Source organism: Ipomoea triloba, chromosome 8 (genome assembly GCF_003576645.1).
Source record: "Ipomoea triloba cultivar NCNSP0323 chromosome 8, ASM357664v1".
In the NCBI taxonomy this organism is placed as follows: Eukaryota; Viridiplantae; Streptophyta; class Magnoliopsida; order Solanales; family Convolvulaceae; genus Ipomoea; species Ipomoea triloba.
The window spans coordinates 644378-665020 of NC_044923.1; the positions used below are offsets into that span (position 1 = coordinate 644378).

The 20643-nt window shown below is 36.3% G+C and overlaps 3 protein-coding genes across 3 annotated transcripts; 1 reads left to right on the top strand and 2 right to left on the bottom strand.

Moving 5' to 3' along the window:
- Nucleotides 1-58: 58 nt before the first annotated feature.
- On the bottom strand, nucleotides 59-4503 carry LOC116026576 (probable trehalose-phosphate phosphatase F). The gene is made up of 13 exons (XM_031267898.1): nucleotides 4303-4503; nucleotides 2928-3017; nucleotides 2350-2815; nucleotides 2064-2204; nucleotides 1907-1978; nucleotides 1665-1790; nucleotides 1515-1571; nucleotides 1321-1422; nucleotides 1062-1139; nucleotides 894-963; nucleotides 740-810; nucleotides 572-664; nucleotides 59-391 (listed from the first exon to the last, which is right to left on the bottom strand). The coding sequence occupies exons 3-13, from the start codon at nucleotides 2638-2640 to the stop codon at nucleotides 329-331; spliced, it is 1164 nt and encodes a 387-aa protein (XP_031123758.1). The 5' UTR covers nucleotides 2641-2815; nucleotides 2928-3017; nucleotides 4303-4503; the 3' UTR covers nucleotides 59-328.
- A 9236-nt stretch (nucleotides 4504-13739) lies between these two features.
- Nucleotides 13740-15437, top strand: LOC116026556 (probable xyloglucan galactosyltransferase GT19). Its single transcript, XM_031267878.1, has one exon. The coding sequence runs from the start codon at nucleotides 13876-13878 to the stop codon at nucleotides 15217-15219; it is 1344 nt and encodes a 447-aa protein (XP_031123738.1). The 5' UTR covers nucleotides 13740-13875; the 3' UTR covers nucleotides 15220-15437.
- Nucleotides 15438-16038: 601 nt separating this feature from the next.
- Nucleotides 16039-18895, bottom strand: LOC116028064 (flavin-containing monooxygenase FMO GS-OX-like 4). Its single transcript, XM_031269858.1, has 7 exons — nucleotides 18304-18895; nucleotides 17411-17481; nucleotides 17173-17325; nucleotides 16980-17062; nucleotides 16745-16880; nucleotides 16464-16637; nucleotides 16039-16371 (listed from the first exon to the last, which is right to left on the bottom strand). Exons 1-7 carry the CDS (start codon nucleotides 18884-18886, stop codon nucleotides 16168-16170), a joined length of 1404 nt encoding a protein of 467 aa, XP_031125718.1. The 5' UTR covers nucleotides 18887-18895; the 3' UTR covers nucleotides 16039-16167.
- Between the last annotated feature and the right edge of the window lie 1748 nt (nucleotides 18896-20643).

Below are 20643 nucleotides of genomic sequence, written 5' to 3' on the forward strand. Positions count from 1 at the left end.
CGACTAAAACTACAAGGTGAGCTTCATTTAAATCGCATCTTTGAGTAAAGGCTACATATTTTCCGGTAAATCAATGATTCCATGGAAAGTGCCAAATTTGAAGCACTATTTGATCCAAACTGGTACACCCAAGATGGAAATGAACACAAAGAACTTGAACTTTACAGAATTCATAACAAAATATGTTTGCAGATTAAAACAATGATAATAAAAAAGACTAACATAAATTCATCAAATAGGCCTATGACAATGATCAACAAATCCTTGAAACCTATCCTAATATGCAGAAGAAATATTGTCAACAACCACATGGCATCTGTGCTCCTCTTCATGCTTTTGATGCTCTTTTCCCTTCCTTCATTCTCACAACAGACTCCAGAAATTCTTTGACCTGCATAAATTTTTGATGTTGAAGCTGAATCTAAGAAAACAGTTGTTGAGATAAACGAGAACAAGAATCGAAAATAATGGCAAAAAGTGAAGAAGACAAGATTAAGCTGTTCTTTTATTGATTGTGATGATGAAACATCCAGGGTTACGAGCAAAATATTTATATGCAACGCTTAAACACCTGTGAGGGATCCTTGAGTGAAAAGAAGGCCTTGCTTTCCTTTGGAACAGCAGAAACCAGGATTCCATAGCCTCGGTTTCCCTCGCGCAATACCTGAAACATATGACCTTAGAAACAAATTTTGCATCGGTTGTATCACAACATGGCGGGATCATTGTAATATTATACCTTGAATGCATCTTCATCTGTTCTGTCGTCTCCAATATAGATAGGAAGCACATCTTGATTGTTCCCGAGGCCTACACGGTTCGCTATAATGTTACACGTTCTTATTTGTTTGGTGTGTTTTTCCCGAGGAAAACGAAAAGAAAATAGAGAATACCAAGTGATTCAAGCAGAAAATCTACAGCTTTTCCTTTGTCCCAATCAATTGCCGGACGGATCTCCAAAACCTATTCAGCAGAACAGAAAAATGTAACCAAAACCCCACCTAGACTGCAGTTTTGAAAGGACAGTTGATATTGTTAACTCCAAAAGCGGGCTATGTTACCTTCCGTCCATGAGTTAGGCGAAGTCGAGGGTATTCTTTCAAGATGTCATGGACACGTTGTGCAACCGTAGGCCAAAGCTGTTGTAAATGGAAAACACGAGCTTATTGTAAATGGCGAGAGACATTATATCCTAAAGCTTCCGCTGTTACGAGGTCAGGTTCCTCGTGATTTATGTTTCCTTTAGTTTATGTTAGTTAATATAATACTAACACTTATAGCATATACAAAAACAAGAGTATCAAGTTTATGGCGACTCACATTCTCATTTACATTGCGGTAGTGAACAGATGCGCAGAACTTATGATTCTCAACCATAGCGCCTTTTATGTCTTTAGTGTTCTCAGTGAGGGTTTTAAAAACCTGCAAAGCATATACAACATGTAGCCGATCATTTGAATGAAAAAACCGAGCTGCAATACATTTTAGTTCCCAGAAAGAAGCCATGTACGCACCTCATTGATCATCGGTATGAATTCATGAGCTGGCTGGAACAAATTTATTTCCTTGCCCTGATCACAAACAAACAGCTGGCAATACTGAGCAAACGGGAAAGATACAAAGAGAAATGTCGTTTTGAGTAATGGAAACAAGAAGATCAATACATTTTGGTCGGTGGATTTGATGCAATTCGAGTGTGTAGAGAGCATTTCGTCTTTGGCAGGAAACATGATGTCCATTCCATGGCTACCAGCATAATACAATTCGGCTAATCCTACCAACTCATAAACCTAAAAAATACATAAACGTGAAGGGTAACGAGAGAAGTTCAAAATTAGACGATGAATTGTCTTCTTAAACATATAAAGTTTCTTGAATGAAAATTATTTCAAGACTCCCCTTTTACCTTATCACGGCTTCTCCCACTAATGATTGCTGTCGGGAAATACTTGGCGAAATTCTTGACAGCAGCACGCATCTATAACAGGGTTAAAACACTAATTCAACGGGAAAACTATAGCGATGATTTAACGTGCATATAAAGATCAAGCCTAGTTACGCACCTCATCCGACATAAAAGCACGATCAGGGTCATCTACAATTGGAGAAAGAGTCCCGTCATAGTCTAAAAACATCACTATCCTCCTGTTCATCGCTTGATTGAGAATACGCTGGCACGAACTAAGTGCTGATGGGTACTTAACCTGTTAAATAGATGGGGAAAACGAAACAGAAAATGGTGATCACTCTGAATAAGAATTTGCATCGCCTCTAAAAAGGACGGGGATTAGTTCTTCTCTATTTCTATGGTCTAGAACATTAAACAAAACGAAGAAAATGTAAGCATACCATCCAAGAAAAATAGTCAACATCGGCATCATTAGTAATAATCTCAACACTAAAGTCCTTCAAAATCTTCTTGCGAGGAGGCGAAGAAGACTTCATCGCATCAAGCCAACCATTAGAGCGAACATCATCAAGTTTCCCCGGTTTCTTCCTTGGAATTGTTAGCATCGAAGCAGAGAACGATGTACCGGATTGAGAGTAAGGCAACACAGGAGAATGAATCCCTAGTCTAGACTTGTTTAGCGGGGCAGGATCAGTAAGAACAGGAGACGCTTTTGTTGAATTCATGTCCATCGGTTCCAAAACTTTCTAACAAACTTCGAGCAGCAGACTTAACCACCAAGAGCCAACAATAAAGTGCCAATTAAACCGTTTATCCAACCCTTTTATCAATGAAAAACCACCTTTTCAATGTCTTCTTGTCACAGCAGCTGGTTGAGCAGTCCATGAAGCAGAGGCCCTGTGAAATCTGCCATGCCAGAAAAAAAATAAAATAAAATAAAAAACATCACACAATGTTTCCCAAGAAATTAATGACTCGATTCAACACGTCAAGAACCATAAATCAAACCATACGGTACCTCATCTGCAAAGCCACACTGCATTTATACAACGCAGCAGAACATTGTTGGCCACGGATCTCTGATCAAACGATATAATTATGATATCACCTGAATGACAAAAAAAATCAAAAAAGAAAGAAAGACCACAATCTAGCTTTGCAATAATATTACTAAGAACATATACATATACATATGCTTATTCTCATAACCAAAACAACTATAGCAAATCATGAAATACTATACACTAATACTCCATATCCGAAATAGTATGCAGTGCAAAACCGAACATGTATTCTCTATAATCACGATTTTGCTCTATTCATAATCAAGAAAGGCTAAAATCGGGGCAACCTGAAGAAACTATAGGACTCAAACAAATCGACTATCCTCCGATCACGATTTCAAAATAGATCAAGAAAGCCATTCTATTCAATAAGAAAGTGATAGACAAATAATGAAAGCTCCAACAAGTTCAAGCATTGCCATCTTTGTACTTCAATGGCCTGACAACACAACCTCCAAATCAATAAAACTGACATGTAACCCACCAACCTATAGGCATAGGGAGAAACTGAGAAAGCACCAATAAAAATAAAATTTTTTGACTAAACTTTTGAGGAACCACATGTAAGACTATTAAACATTGATTCAACATTAAGAGAGATCACGTGGACCTGACTCTCTGCACCAATAATAGCCATCACCCTAAATTTTAACAATTATATACATAAATATATATGTGCAGCAGCTTCTACCCAACCAAAAGAAAGAGAAGACTTGACAATTGACAAATTAAAGAACATAACCTCAAAGCATGAGGAATCTGCTGACTAATATTTTATGTATGAGATGGTTCAGTTTCCTACGGTAAACCAGGTACGCTGATAATGACTCACAATCAATAATATTTCAATATCTTGCAGCAACCGACAAAACACAATATTATCTTAAACCAAACCCCAAATTAATTATTGGTGCTGTCAAATCATCATAGACCCACAAACCTGTATTATATACATGTTAAACAAACAGCTATAGACATGAACATAGAAAACTCAGAAAAACAAAAAAAAAAAAAAACCGTCTCAAAACTGCTTCCAATCAAACTTTTTAAGCTTTTCAAAAAAAAAAAATCAAACTTTTTAAGCTAACAACACTACCCACAAAAAATTCTGCGACCCCCATCACAAAAAGCTTGAAAAAATATGATCTTTGAGCTTTGATTTCACTTTCTGGAAAACCCCCAGAGAGAAATTGGCAAAAAGCTATCGACTTTGCACGTTTACACGACGAAATGGATCAACATCTGGGATTCTAAGAGCTAGCATTGCATGAAACGAACGTTTCTGAATCAAAAAATGATGCGCAAAACTGGAAAAAAAACAAAAAGTACCTTAAAATCTACTGCTCAATCACCAAACAGCCCTCGTCAATCTCTGAACCAGAGGCTAAGAGGGGGGAGGAAAAGGGTCTAACGCCCACAGAGAATGAAGACCAATGGAGGAAGAAGAGGAGAGAGAAAATTGAAACGAAAAATGGGGGCGGAGAGAGAGAGAGAGAACCGTATCGAAGGGGGAAAAAGGAGAAGAGAAGCGAGGCAGAAAAGGGAATGAATATATAGAGTTTGAGAGGCACAAAAAGACGTGCCAAACAAGAAAACCATCCACTTGGTCCGCCTTCTTCACGGTTGTTGAATCAACAAACATAAACTTACCATAATTATTAATGAAGATTTTTACGGCATCTTTCCAGTCTTCCACATGTTTTTCTATTCCAGAATGATGATATTATGCCTCCGAAATAGGTTATTGGGGATAAAGTTATGCCTCTAAAATACTAAATAGGTTATTGGGGATAACGTATGATTTGGTATTTTTTTAAAATACTATTTTGATTCTTATTAATATCCTTCAGTACGATTTATTTCTCCTTATAGTTTGTATTCTATTGATTTATTCCATGTGCAAGGTAAGAATGATGATATGTTTAAAAAATATTTAGTACTCCAACTATGATGTCTTTGCATGCTAAGTGCAATTGGGATACTAGTTGAATAGGTATATAATCATTAATCAGTGGTAAAAATTTGTGTGACTCCGTCTCACGGATCCTTGATCGTGAGACGAATCGGGTCAATATCAAATATACATAGTAATACTTATACTGAAAAATGTAATACTGATAACGTAAATGGATTGGGGGGTACGGGTACGCTAAGAATACATAGGTTGTGAACAAGTAAAGGAGAACACTTGTATGTCAGTCGGTCAGTCTACCGGGTGACGACTGTGCGGTCCAAAGCTATGTCGTATTACAAGTAACGGATGATTACAAGTGAAGTAGATTGCAATGTAGACTTGATCACAAGTAGAGTGATGTTACAAAGTGAAGGTTACTGAGTAGTTGTTGTTACAATGTGATGGATATGACTAGTAGTATTGAGAAGTAGTGAATATGACAAGTGAGGGGGAGGACCCTCCTATTTATACTAAAACAGGTCAGCCTAAGCATTTAGTGCTCCACTACAAGTGGCTTGACGTGGCGCACTCCCGTTGGCTTGGTCAGATGGTCGCCCTACAACTACGTGTAGGTTGACTGTCCGAGGCGATAAAGCCGTTATTCTTGCAAGTTATCAGCCGCCGCTCTGCAAGTGCAAGTTGGCTTCCATTACTTGTCGCATAAGCTAGGTTTTCCTGCTCGCGAAGTGCATCTCCGTTGGGGTGATTCTAAGGGTGATCCGAAAACATCTTCACCTATCACTTGGCATGTTAATGTGAGAGGTACGATTGATCTCGAGTGATTTATTAGTTTCATCGGGTTGATGACTATGACAGACGGGCCAGATAGTTCCTGATGGACTAGTCCTTGTGCGTATTTACCTATCAAATACTAATAAGGAATAAAATGTTTATTTCTTGAAAAAATGTAATTAAAAAAATTGTATTATTTTTCATCTCACCTTTTCCTTCATGCTTTGGGTGGACTGTCACGTAAAAGTCAAGTGGCTTTTCAAGGTAGCCTCACAAATCACGTGTGATGGTCACGTGATAAACAATGTTGGTAAAATTTGGAAATACGAAATTAAGAATTTAGAAACCAAAAAAAAAAAAAAGGGTTTAACACCAACCATTTCTAAGATAAAAGTAATTATAAATCTCGGATTGGATGGTGTAGTCATATTTTGTATAGATTTTGAATTTCTTGTATTCAAAAAATAATAATTATAAGCTTTAATTAATAATTATTCTAATTAGGTTGTAATAAAATTTTAATATAATCAAAGATTAATTGGCTTTATAAAGGTATAAATATAATGGCCAATGGGTCAGATAATGACGATGGCCTTAACAGATATGTTAGCGGTCCAACTCACGATATTAATCTAGTCAAGCTAGCTATTAATGAATAATTATAACAACTGTTACAAATTGAATAACATTAAAGGGTAATTACCATGAGAGGGTCATCATCATCGTCTCACCAATCATGTAATTAGTCATTATCTTACGAAAATAATGTCATCAACCCCTCCATTATCGCACAATTGTCATGGAGAGTCTTGAATGCCATAATTCCATAAAAGTCCTATTATCAAATGTCTTAAGAGAGGAACACAATCATCCTTGGGCTCTATATACTCTCATAATTTAAACTTTTTTGTTTATATATGAGTTAACTTTTCTCATAAGTTTAAAGCCAAAATGATAGACATGATTTTGAAGTACTAATAGCAGTAATAGGTAAGAGATCAATACATGCAGATGGGAGATTTTCATTGACATCTAAGTAGCTTGGCATGTTTATTATGTTTTTTTTGTCCATTCAATTGTTGAAGTTAAAGCAATTGTCTTTTGTTAACGCAGAGGGAATGACTCACTCTAGATTTACCACTATGTACTCTATGTAAATTACCTAAATCTAATTGATGACTAGGCAATTTTAAGAGTATTAGATATTAGAAATTTTTTAGTTTTTAATGTACCACTTTTGAATATGTACAAGCAAGTTAGGTGATGGGAACATAATTAGAAATTTCCTACCCCTATTATTAGTACAGTGTGGACAAGACTTTCAAAATTATATATGGACCATTCTTTTTCTCATATGCATAGAATAAGTCACGTAATTAATGAGTAGAAATTGAAATTACATATATTATTACTCAGTAAATGTGTCACTAACACTTTCAAAAATATTATTGTATTACATGAATTCAAACTCGTTATCTCTTTCCCTTTCTCATTATTTAAATTTTATTTATTTGTTTAATTTTTACACAAATTTTACCACCCTTTGTGGGCAAAGCTAGATAATGATGCGTTGTTTTTAAAATGATTATGTAATTTTCTACCCACCAAAGATAGAAATTTCTAACCAACCATATTAATGTTCACATTATTGTAGTGAGAATATTTTGACCATTTAACCATGATTCCGATTCTAGATTCTGGTGAGGCTTTCTTTTCCATACGTTATATAGTGGGAAGAAATGGGGTTGGAATTTTGCCCCGTAACGTGCGCTTCTAAGTTGTCAAAAAATTAAAGAATTTTTTAAAATAATATTTGAATATTTCTAATAAAAAAATAAATTTGTTCATGATTTTGACTAACATGTACAAAAAGTGAAAACAATACAATTTTTTTTAGTGAGTATAAAAGCCTATCACCACTATTCAAAGTGTGAAAAGGAATACCTTCGGGTGACTGTGGAAATGGACTCAAAAATAGTTATCGACCTTATGCGTGGAGGTAATGTTGACGATAAATCATACTGTCCACTTTTGGAAGATTGCAGCTCCATGGCGGCAAAATTCGACATGATCTCCTTTTCCCACACTTTTAGGGATCGGAAGGGAACATGCATGTGTGCAGACTTCTTAGCAAATTTGGGTCAAAATAAGGATTGGGGCACTTGGGTCTTCAACGATACTCCTGAAGGCTTGGTGGCCCTTCTCGCTCGCGATGCTGGGGTGCCCTCACCCGGAGAGTCCGTTAGTTCCGAGGCTTAGCCTCTCTTTCTTCACCAAAAAAAAAAAAGTGTGAACAAATACATCTAACGATAAGAGTTCAACCGATAATATATTATTAATCATAATCAAACTCAAGATCTTTAGATATGAGAATCATACTTTACCCATTCAATTATATCTTCCATATTTGTCCAAAATATAATTTTTCTAAAGAAAGAAGGTGGAAAGGTCATCAATGACTAGAAATGTCTAGAAAGGTAGATTAGTCGGTGCCCACAATTTTGGGTAATTGGACCTTTTGGCTTCAATTGACCGTACCATCCACTTATTTCCTTGCCCATAATTTTCAAAGATTGTAAAATTATTACATAACAATAAAATATTAATACCTCAAAAGTAGCGATCAAATAAATACAACATACTTCTCGTATGTAAAGATCATATAGCTGATTTTTATCAACACTCTTTTGATTCAATTGTTACACAATATCTTCCTAGCATAATGCAATTCAAGCGATTATATTTGACCATAATTTAACTTTCGGGATAATAATTACGGGTTTCTTTGATAAAAAATTGTAAAATGTGAATTGAATAATCTTAACTTTCTTTATACATCAAAATGGAAAATAACTAAAAATAATAATCTCAACAATAATAATTTCAAGACAAGGCTTTTCCAAATGAGAGATCATGAATTTGAATATCAGGGTACTAGCTACATTGTAGCAGAGTCAATAATACTAAAAAAAAAAAGAAAAAAAAAACGTCATTGGCCCTTCTTAGATACTGCTGTGCCAGCTTCGTGCATGGAAAGTTTATTTAATTTGTTTATTTTTGCATGGAAGTTTCAAAATAATTGTTACAAATTAAAAGTCAGTGTAGAAGCAGCCTGCAACATTGAATTTATTTTCCATACGTTAAAGGACACAATTTGTGTCTTTTCTTGTATGACACTCTGGAAATATCTGCACGCCACGATGACGGCGAAAACTTCCCTGTTTAACACGCTTTACAGTCATGGATGGAAATTTAATTAAAATTAAATAAAATCAACCCTCTATTATTATTATCAATGATCCATCAAAAAAATTAAGAAAATGCATCTATTAATATTCGTGTAGTATGTAGTGAAATGAAAGTCTTAGTTTTGCATAGGAAATGTTGGGTGGGTGTTTTTTTTTGGAGAATCACGTTTTGATCATGTGTCTCTGTTGATTGAATAATTGATGAATTATTGGTATCACAACACACCCAATAATCTAAACTTAAATAGTAGATCCATCGTCTTAAGCTAGAGACCAACAATTGATATGGTCGATCAAGGCATGCACGATGTTCAGTCATAGGTCCCTCAACTCGTCATTTAGTTGATTTTGTTTTATATCACGCACAGTCTCACCACTTGCATTACTTTTTTGTCTTATTGTGATACAACTCTAACCTGATCTTTCTCTATCATATATATAATGCAAATATATATCACATCGATCGTACCCTTCAGACTAATGTACATTGTCACCCATTATTAGGGTTCTTAATTATTAAAAGTTGATGTGCCACGGAAAATAACCACCTAGTGAAGCCCATCATAATCAACCAAGAAAATTGAACTCTTCATGTTAAATGCGGGATAAGAAGGCTTGGAGGGCAACACTAATGTGCTGGTTTGTTCAGACAATTGATTTGGTAACTGCAAAATTTTAAATTCGACCTTTATGAAAGTTACCTATATATTGAACTTCTTGATATGAGTTAATAAGTTTACTTTATTGTACTCATTTTACTAAAGTTATACGATAAGTAATATGTAGCAGTTGTGAATTTTTTCGTAATTGTCCTAGTCTTCCCTAGGACCAGATCCTTGGCCCATGGGTCTAATGCAGTTCTGTACTGCTAACTTTCAAATATTGTTGTTAGACTTTTCTACCGACATTTCGTACTCATTAAATCTGAAAAGACAAAATTTTGTTTTCCATATACTATGTCGGATCTTCATTTTTTGTTACAAGGAGTATTAATTTTAGTACTAATATTTTCATTCTATGATTTAATATATATAAAATTCAAATCAATTATTCAATATCAGCCTAATTTCGGTACTCTATATTATTTTTGTACGTTTTCTATGAGATGGTTGGAAAACGATTTGTAACCTAAATTTATTATATGAAAATAAATGCATAATGATCTTGTGATCTGATCTAGTGACATGAAATGACTCTCTCATATGGGAGGTTATAAGATTGAATTACAATGAGGGCAAAAAAAAAAAAGATGTATGACCACAAAGAAATGATTGGAAAAAATTATAAAATTCACTAATTCTCATCTCTTTTTTTGGATAAGAAGATAAATCTGTAACTATTACTTAAGAGTCTTTCGGTCACATCTGTATTTTAATGGTGGGGTAATGAGTCAATTTCCAGTCGTGCACTAAAACAGCCTATGAATTGATTGAAACATTATTCATTGATTTCATTTCATGTCCTCAAAATAAATTTAAAAGAAAAAAAAAAGGTCGAATCAATCAATTATTTTATAATAATCTTGTGGTGGGCATGAATTCACCTCAAGGTGGGTAGGTTGCCGCCCTCAGCTAGGGTTATTGGCATGAAATGGTTTATATAACTTGTGGTCCAACCCTCCATAGGAACAAGAAGAAGAAGCTGGAAAACATATTTGTTTTCAAACATTTTCAATTGACATGACATATAGAAATATATGTAGTTGCTAGCTAAGTAGCTAGGTAGTCCCTACCACGTAGTACTACAAACATTAAATATACTTTCTTCCCAAATTTAATCCCCGGCCCGTAACCAACTGAACTGTCCATGCGGACAAATATTAAATATACTTGGTAGTTGGTAACGCTTTTCATCGTTTTTGAGAAAAAGCTTGCTGATATGATAAAGAAATAAGATCAGAGAAACGAGATTTTTTTGCTAATTTGATATATATGAACTTAATTAGATTGCCCATCCCCGCCTCCCAACGACCCACCCCACCTTCAAGACTGCACGCAAGCCTCAAGTGATTTCTCATTCGATGTTTTACAAGTGCATGAGCGAGTTGGACTAGCTTAACATGCACCGGTCTCACTAATGTAGCTCTAAACCAACTGAGCTCATATTTTCACCAATAATCGATGTATGATATATCATAGCTCATAAGATGGTTGTATCTGGCCATGTGGTCCCAACTAACGCATGCGTAAGAGTGATCGCTAGTTGACGACCACTCTAAATATTTTTTTTTTTATAATTTTTTTAGAATCTTCGAATGTTCACATGACAAAAAACTAAAAATAAAAATAAAACTCATCACAACAACTAAAGATGCCCTACTTCACATTTTTATTCTCCATGGCCTATTTAGTAATAGGCTATTTGGCTGTTAAATCACGACATGCATGAACCTACAACATGCAAATATGGGAAAGTATATATATTGAGAATTAATTATTGTTGTTCACTGACCGGGAAAGTAATTTATTTATAGTTAATTAATTGATTATATGTGTGTTTTGATTTTCAAATGTGGTTTATTGGTTCGGTTTGATTAGTTTATGTTTCTCGTGTAACATGTTCTTGTCCATCGCTAGCTAAATTAATAATAATTAGCATCAACATGAAATAAGTTATTTCACACATACAATTATGTATGTATGTATATAAAATTTGTTTACAGTCTTCCAAATTTGAAAAGATTTGTCATCAATTATAATATAATTAAAAATTCCAACTTAATTACTATATCACCTCTACAATTATTCTATCTAAAATAAAAGGTGAAAATATTAATAAATCATGACCATTACTTTTTTTTTTTTTTTCTCAATTGGAAGCTCTGGATCAATCTCACGTTCTCATGTAGGTAGGTGAGCTCACATGATCACACACACACACACAATAGTGTGTTGGCAAACATTTTTTCTGATGACCATTGCACAATGAATCTCCCTTATCGTGCCGTGCCACTATTAAAAAATATTTTTGCTCTCTAAAGTCTATCACTCGGAACAACATTACTTCAATTGAATCTTACAAGTTTTATAATAAAGTTTACCTAGCCTTCACTTGTTTTCTTTAATTTAGGAAAACTTTCCAAGTCACTAAGGTGGGCTATGGGTAAAGAGCTAGTCTATTTAAGTTACCTATAAAAGTGACCAAAACAAACCGAATAGACATAATTTAGAAATTTGTAATTACCAAGTCAATTTCTTGATTAAGTCAGATGCAAGTAATTTCTAAATATAGTATAGGTGCATAAATAATATTAAAAACAAAAAGGGGTTGGATAAGTATGAAAACGACATTATTAATGGGAGCAGCCAGGCGAGGAAGAATAATGTAATTGAAGTTAAATACAAGTTGCACGAGGTGATTAATATATTACATATCTGATCTACCCATACTTCCTGCTTCCTTTATATGTTTGTGTCTCCATGGTATTGTTTGTTTTGTCCAATTTAATTAAACTTATTAAAAACAGGTCTCTCAAAATTAAATTAAATTTAATATATATTTTTAGATGACGAGAGATACATATAATTATTATTGAGAGTGTGTATTGAGTAAATCTTACTCCTGTATAATAGTTCGCAAAGTACGCAAAAGAGGTAATTTGCACTAAAAAGACCATGTGATCGACACAAACTCGACTGAGAAGATATTGACAAAAATTGATCAAGAAGGTGACTTTCTAGTCGAGTTTTTGAATTTTAACGTTTTAGAACAATGAGCATTAACTAAACAATTATATTGATTGTTTAACTAAGTCAAACAACTAATAGTGGTCAAACGAACAAAAATTAACTGATAAACTAATTATGTTATCAAACAAGATCTAAGTTATGGGTCTCCATTCTCCAGGCCTCATACGGAGGTGGGCTTTATGAAAAAGTTTGACTCCAATTTGGTATAGTTACTACTGGCCCAGCCCATTTGTTAAAATGGTCTAGCCCATATATATCCACATATAAGCAGTTTCAAATATTGTTTAGAGCATCCATACCAGCGCCTTTTTCTCAGTTTTTGAAACAGTAGCACGGTTTTTATCTGATGGGAGGCAAGGTTTTTAAGGCAATTCTTCCTCGGGCAAAACAAATGTTTTTGTGGGCCCTACTTGACAGTTTATATTTGAAAAGCAGCCTGGCAAGTGCGCGTTTCGCGCACCTGCTGCGCCTAGCTGGCACGTAAATGAGTTCTGCGTTTTTTTATTTCTTTTCTTTTTTATGTCACCGTTGCTTTTGTTTTTTTTTTTTTCTTTGCTTCCTTTCTCCTCCTCCCTCTCTTTCCTACATGGAAAAACTAAGGTGGATGCTCTTAGTGGGCATATTGCATTTTGTTTGGGAACAAGGCCCATATTATTCTTGTATCCTAAGCAGTTTCAAATAGTGTTTAGTGGAAATGTGGGCATATTGCATTGAGTTGGGCTCCATAGGATATACTAGAGTTGTCATTTGTTAAAGAAATTGGTACCCATTTTTCTATACTAGGTAAAAATATTTGAATTATTTTTTTGAATGTACCCAAATTTTTACCGTCAAATCTTTGACGTTTGATTACATATGAATGAATTTCATTCCACTCAATCATACCCATCAGATTATACTCAATACAAGAGTCACCGGCATTAATCTACACGGTTTAGTTTTTGCAAAATGGTTAATATAAAGTTGATCCATCTTACCTGCCAGCAATCACACCCACCGACACTCTCATTATTCATTACTAAATACTGAGTAATTTAGTAATTTATTATTCATTGTTCAACAAAATACGGAGTAATTTATTATCAAAGTGAAATTAAAAAAAAAAAAAAAGTAGTTTCATTTATTTTATGACTGTAGAAAGAGAAAGAGACCAGGAGAGAAACATCATTAACAAACAGTTAACCAGATTTGGATCAATCCCACCAACACTTATCACAAGGTTATCGGGAAATCCCATGAAATCCAACTGTTTTCCCTCCCTCGTCCCCGCATAACCACCATGCCCCCGCCATCGCCGCCGCGCATTCCTCCTCTTCTCTCCCTCCTAATCCTCGCCGCCGCCGTCGTCGGCGCGGCGGCCGTTCCCCAAGATTCCGATCTGGAACCCGACTGCGCCGGCCGATGGATCCACATCCGCCATCTCCCGCCGCGCTTCAACCTCGACCTCATCTCCAATTGCTCTCAATACCCAATTTTCGACGATTTCTGCCCTTACCTCCCTAACCACGGCCTCGGCCAGAAAACCCATAGCTCCTCTCATAGCTGGTACCGCACAGACCCATATATGCTCGAGCTCGTCTTCCACCGCCGTATGCTCGAGTACCCCTGCCTCACCGCCGACCCCTCACGCGCCGCCGCGGTCTACCTCCCGTACTACGCCGGCCTGGATAGCCTCCGGTATCTATTCGGCCGCGAAGCCAATTCCAGTTTCCGGCACGGGCTCGATTTGTACGATTATATATCCCGCGTGGACTCGCCCGGCGTGTGGGCCCGGAATCTGGGTCACGATCATTTTCTGGTAATGGCCCGCCCGGCCTGGGATTTCACGCAGCCGTTAACTAATGACCCGCCGGTGTTCGGGACCTCGTTTCTTGAAATCCCGGCGTTCTACAATTTAACGGCGTTAACGCTGGAAGCCCGGGCGTACCCGTGGCAAGAAACGGCGATTCCGTACCCCACTTCGTTCCACCCTCCCAATTTGGCGTTCTATGAGTCCTGGGTGAACCGGGTGAAACGGTCCCGGAGAACCGCCCTGATGCTCTTCGCCGGCGGCGGGGGAATCTCGGCAAACCCCAATATCCGCCGGAGCATCCGTTTAGAGTGCGATAATTCCACTAATTTCAACATAAACGGTACTGGGTACCATAAAGTTTGCGACTTTGTGGATTGTTCTAATGGGATTTGCGAGCATGATCCAATCAAGTTCATGAAGCCAATGCTGCAGGCCACATTCTGCCTGCAGCCTCCCGGGGACACCCCGACGAGGCGGGCCACGTTTGACGGGATCCTGGCCGGTTGTATCCCCGTGTTCTTCGATGATCTGACGGCCAAGAAGCAGTACAAGTGGCATTTGCCGGTGGAGAAGTATGATGAGTTCTCAGTGTTTATACCCAAAGAGGAAGTTGTGTTCAATGGATTGAGCATTGTGGATGTGTTGATGAGTATTCCCAGGGCTAAAGTTAGGAGGATGAGAGAAAAGGTTATAGAGATGATGCCCAGAGTGATGTATAGAAAGCATGGGAGTTCATTGGGGTTGAGGAACAAGAAGGATGCCATTGATATTGCAGTGGAAGGCACCCTGGAAAGAATCAGGTCTAAGCTTCAAGAATTCCCGGCTCAATGATTGTTTCTCGTTTCGTTTTAGTTTTAGTTTTAGATTGAACTCGTCACGAGGCCCTTTATTTCGCCTCGAGCTCGTCCATCGCCTGTAGTCTAAGCCATTCTTTCTTACTATGTATTCTCCTCATTCCTCATCTGCTGATGCAGGATGAAGCTTCTGTATTTCATGTTCCACTGGTAATAATATATTTCAAAGGATGCATATCATCTTTGCCCAGATTCTATTGACATCTTGCTGTTAATGCAACATTGAAAAGTTGCTTTGGGCAGTTGCAAAGCGCCCAAAGGAAGTAAACCGGTTACTGATAGCTGACATTCTCAAACCAAGAAAGACAATAGGCCGCTCTCATTGGAAGTCGAACTTGTAACCTTGTGGTTATTAAGTTCAACAGCCTGACTAACTTAACCGGGGTCCCCTGTCACCCTGTCCAGACATAGTCTTATTCTGGCACTCATTTTCACCCCGCCTTGAAACCCTAGCTAGCAAAGAATCACAAGAAGGTAAACCAGCCTAAGTTACCAAGAAGGCCAATAGACTGTTCCTGTTGGGAGTAGAACTTGAAACCTTTTTGGCTATTAAGTTAACAGCCTCAGCCTGACTAACTTGGTTGGGGTTGTCCCTGTCCTGGCATAGTCTCGATTCTTGAATATAGAATGTGTGAAACATGCCATATGAACAAGGATTGAAATGCAGGTAAAGAACATAAACACAGATGGAAGTAAGAACAGGAGAACACAACATCACACATGCCATATGAACAAGGATTGAAATGCAGGTAAAGAACATAAACACAGATGGAAGTAAGAACAGGAGAACACAACATTAAGGAAATGGGATGCTTTGGCATTTCAATTTGTTTAATCAATGAAGAATGTGAGTGCTGATATGGTTGTACAGATAATATGCAGTGTACTTGATAAGTCTATAAAATGTACTGTAAGTTGCAATATTTCACAGTTTAGTTATTGGGACCTTTGGAATATATCTCATGAAGTCTTCATTTGCCTGTGAAATCAAGTGTTCATCGTCCCATAGATCGCGGTACGTCTCGGGCTGCCCTCTTTTTCTCAGGCCAGTCCCGAAATACATTTCCTTTCTCCATTCTTCGATTGGCGGAAAATCACACTGGGCAGCTAGCCAGTCGTCATACTCAAACTGTGAACGAACAAAGGGTATCGTCTCAGCCCGAAACGAACTAGAAAACTATAGGTTTGCGGTAGAAAACTATAGCCCGAAGAGTGAAATACCTGATGCTCGCCTACTCGATGGGTGTATCTTTTTAGCGTGCCATGTTTCTCCATATCGGAGTAGAGAGTTTCAACGTCAGCCATCATTTCCTCCTCCGGTGGAAGACAAACTCGGCCGGATAGGACCCGGGCAATCCACTTGCTCTGTAATTCACACAAAATAAATGGAACGACCTGGAACAGAACAAAACAAAACGCCTCGCTCATCCACCATAAACGTAAAACACTCCATTAGCTAAGTGTGCAAAACCGGGAAATGTGCATATGTGAAAGGATTATACCTTCCACGGGAGCCCAACAAATGAAAGCCCCGGGGCTAAGGCCGGTGGAAAAATATGCTTGTAGAGTGGCCCTACACGGTTGTCATCCACGCTTACAACACCATTGGTTTCAAGGAACGGAAAATGATACTTGTACCTGAAAAAAAATAAAATTGAAGAATCGATTGTATAAAATAACCTTCTATTCGTATAAGTTACAGAGTATACGTCAAGGGTCTAATTAAGTAGGACGTACCCAGTACAGTGTAGGATAGCGTCGGCATAAATTACACTTCCATCGGGAAAATTCACTCCACCATCAGCGCTGAGAGCTTCTACCTGCATATTTTACGTCATACCAGTTTCACCTCCGATCCATTGCATTTTCAGCAAAAAAAAGTAATTAACAGTTCTGGCCGGGTTTATTTAAAGGGAACGAGCAACTTTACCATGGGGTGGCGCCAAACGTTTTCATACCCGAGCAACTTTGCCGAGCTTCCAGTTTGAAACGACCTCGATGCAATATGGACCTCTTTAGCAACTTTAGCAATTTCTCTCGAGATATCTTCAGCACTAGCAGAAGCCCCTATCACCACTACGACCTATAATCTTAAAAACTACATCATAAGCTGGATACCAACCCCCTTAAACTCTTTCTATACGCTAATGAAAGTACCTGCAACATACTTTATCTTTAAAACCATCGGGCACACGATAATTGTGGCTGTGAATCTGCTCCCGTGGCCATACATCCATCCCTAGGATTCGAAAGAGTCTTTATTAGAAATTCCGAAACATGCAGATCCCTACATAGACTATCAAACTACTAACCACAAAGAAACGCATTCTTTATACCAAGAGAAGGCCTAGAATCAGCGCGCCAATCCAACATGAAACCAACTAAATTACAAAGACCAAAAGTAATCAAGAAACCTGAAGATCTAATCCTTGGCTAGATATAATCCTCAAGGTTTTAGTTTAGTTTAACATTTGCCATTAGCAGACATATTAAGTATCCAAGAAACCAATAGTAAGCAAATTGATGAAAAGGCTTTCACCAAATCTAAAAGAGCAGCATTAACAAAGATGACAGTAATCCAAAACTCAATCAAGAAAACACCTTTCATTTAATAGCACAGAACCAAGAATTCCATATTCATGTTAGTCTCATACTCTCATTATGTTATGTCCATTTTCAAGGGAAAAAGATCCCAACTTTAGTCACTACTCGACGGTCTGCATTGCTTAAACCCGTCGCATTGCCTTTTTTTTTTTTTTTTTTTTTATTTTATAAGCAATACTCGTCGCATTGCTTAAACCTAACTAATCAGCTCAAGCCAAGAACACCAATAGTCTGCTCTCGCCGGGAGTCAAACAGTCTAACCAACTTAAACCCCGCTTGTGACGTACATAACTAACTAATCGGCTCAAGCCAAGAACACCAATAGTCTGCTCTGGCCGGGAGTCAAACAGTCTAACTAATTTGACTGAGATTGCCCAGTAAACTTGACTTTATTTACTAGCAGACTAGCAGTTCATAAATCTTGAATCACTTAAATAAAATTATTATATATATATACCTGGAATTTCAGCAATTCGGGGCTCCGTATAGTGCCCATTGCACACCACCACAGCATCATACACCTCGTCTACATCTGCGGCGGCGCCGCCACCGCCGCCGCTTCCGCCACCTCTCTTAATTGACCGAACTTTCCACTTCCCATCACCCACCAACCCCACATATCTAACCTCCGTTGAAAACCTCACCATCTCAGTAACCCGAAACTCGCCGGCGAAATCCCTCAAGTACTCCAGAACTTCCCGGTGACCGGGAAATCGCCTCGGATCTCGCCGCGCCTTTTTCGTGTCCACAAACGGATAATCAAGAAAACCCATTACTTCCCGGGGGAGATTAGTCCGAAGAGAAGCATAAAGGCTCGAATTAACGACTTCCCGGCACGGTTCAAGTCCCAGCGGATCGGACTCGACAGCTGAAGTGTACACCCACGTCCCTCCGAGCTGGCTTTCCCGCTCAAAAACCACCACGCCGTGTCCCTCCCGCCGGAGCTCACGGGCCGCCACTAGCCCCGCCGCTCCGGCGCCGATAACGGCGACGTTCTTGGATGTGATCGGACGCATTGGATTTGGATGGAGGTGGAACATATGGTGACGAAATCATAGACGTGACATTTCTGTATAGTTTTATTTATTTATTCCTTATATAGAAGCTTATAAAATAGGACAAAAAGGATAAAGAAAGAAATTATTTAAAAAACAAAAATGGCATCCACTCATATTTTACCGCATTCAACGAAGTAAAATTAATATAATTGAGTCACAATTAAATATTAGGGATGCAAATAAATTGAGTCGTTTTGTCAAATTCGAACTCAAGTCTAACTCGAGTTTACAATTTTTTGGCTCTGAGTTGTGACTTGTCGAGCCACTCACCCAGTATATATATATACTAGTAAGTTACTCGTGCGATGCACGGATTTATTATATTTTTAAATAATAAAATTAAAGATGAAACTATGAACAATTTTAATATTTGGATGTCTACATTTATTTGATTATAAGATTAATGCAAAAGTATATAATATATAACTCGTTGGTCTGCAATTATCTTGAAAATTTTAATATGAAATATGATTTATGTAATTATATTATTACTAAAATAAATATGGGAAAAGTTGAAAATAATTTAATTGTAATTATTATAAAAATAATAATTTCTGTATACACTAATATGAAGTTTGGATCATTATTTGATTATAATTAGTAATATATGTATAGTAATTTGTCTCATTATTAACTTAATTACCATATTTAAAAACAGCCTATTAAAAGGTGTGAAATAGTGTAATAATATTTTTTGTATAGTCTAGATCATTATTTGATTAATTAAAATTAATTCTTTAATACCTTATTTCTTAATATTATTATGGTACAATCATTTCGAATATTAATATGTCAAATTTTTTATTTTGCGGACAACCTAATAAAAGGTGAGAAAATTACTTAATTAGTAATATATGTGTAATAATTTGTCTAATTATTAACTTAATTACTATATATAAAAACAGCCTATTAATTACCACATGAATACTAATAATTGTATAGTAATATGAATAATTATTAGCGTAGTTAGAATAATAATTATTAGCATACTAATCTGACGATTATTAGCTTTAATATAATTAATTTCTCAATTAGCAAAATAATAATTTCTTAATTTTACTAAAATTTATTCAACTAATTCTTTAATTTCATAAAATAGTAATAATTGTATAGTATTATGATAATTATTAGCTTAATTTGAATAATAATTGTTAGTGTACTATATGACCATTATTAGCTTTACGACAATAATTCATTAATTTTAGCAAAATAATAATTCCTTAATTATACTAATGTCTATTTAATTAATTACTTAATTTTGAAAAATAGAAATATTTGTATAAAATAATAATTATTAGTGTATTAATTATTACAATTAATTTCTTAATTCTTTAATTTTTTAATTATAATAATTATAATTGTAAATAAAATTAATTAATTAATTGTATGTATCTTTTTATTTTGATAAATTTATTAATTAATTGTATGAATTTTTTAATACAATTTATTTTAAATTTATTTGACAAACATTATTGTTGCAGAAGGAGTCTCTCCGGCGCTCACGGTTTATTAAGTCTTTATTTTTAAAGCTTTTTGTGTATGCATAGTTACATTTTTTATTTTTTACTTCAACATGTGACACACTGACACATGATTGTCCCGAATGATAAATAAACTTCAAAGATTTTAAAAAATAAAAAATGATTTAGATTTTAAAAGTTAATTTTTCAATAAAACAAATGAATGTGATTAATCTTGAAATCTTAATAACTTGTTAGTTTAGCACAATTATTTAGAGT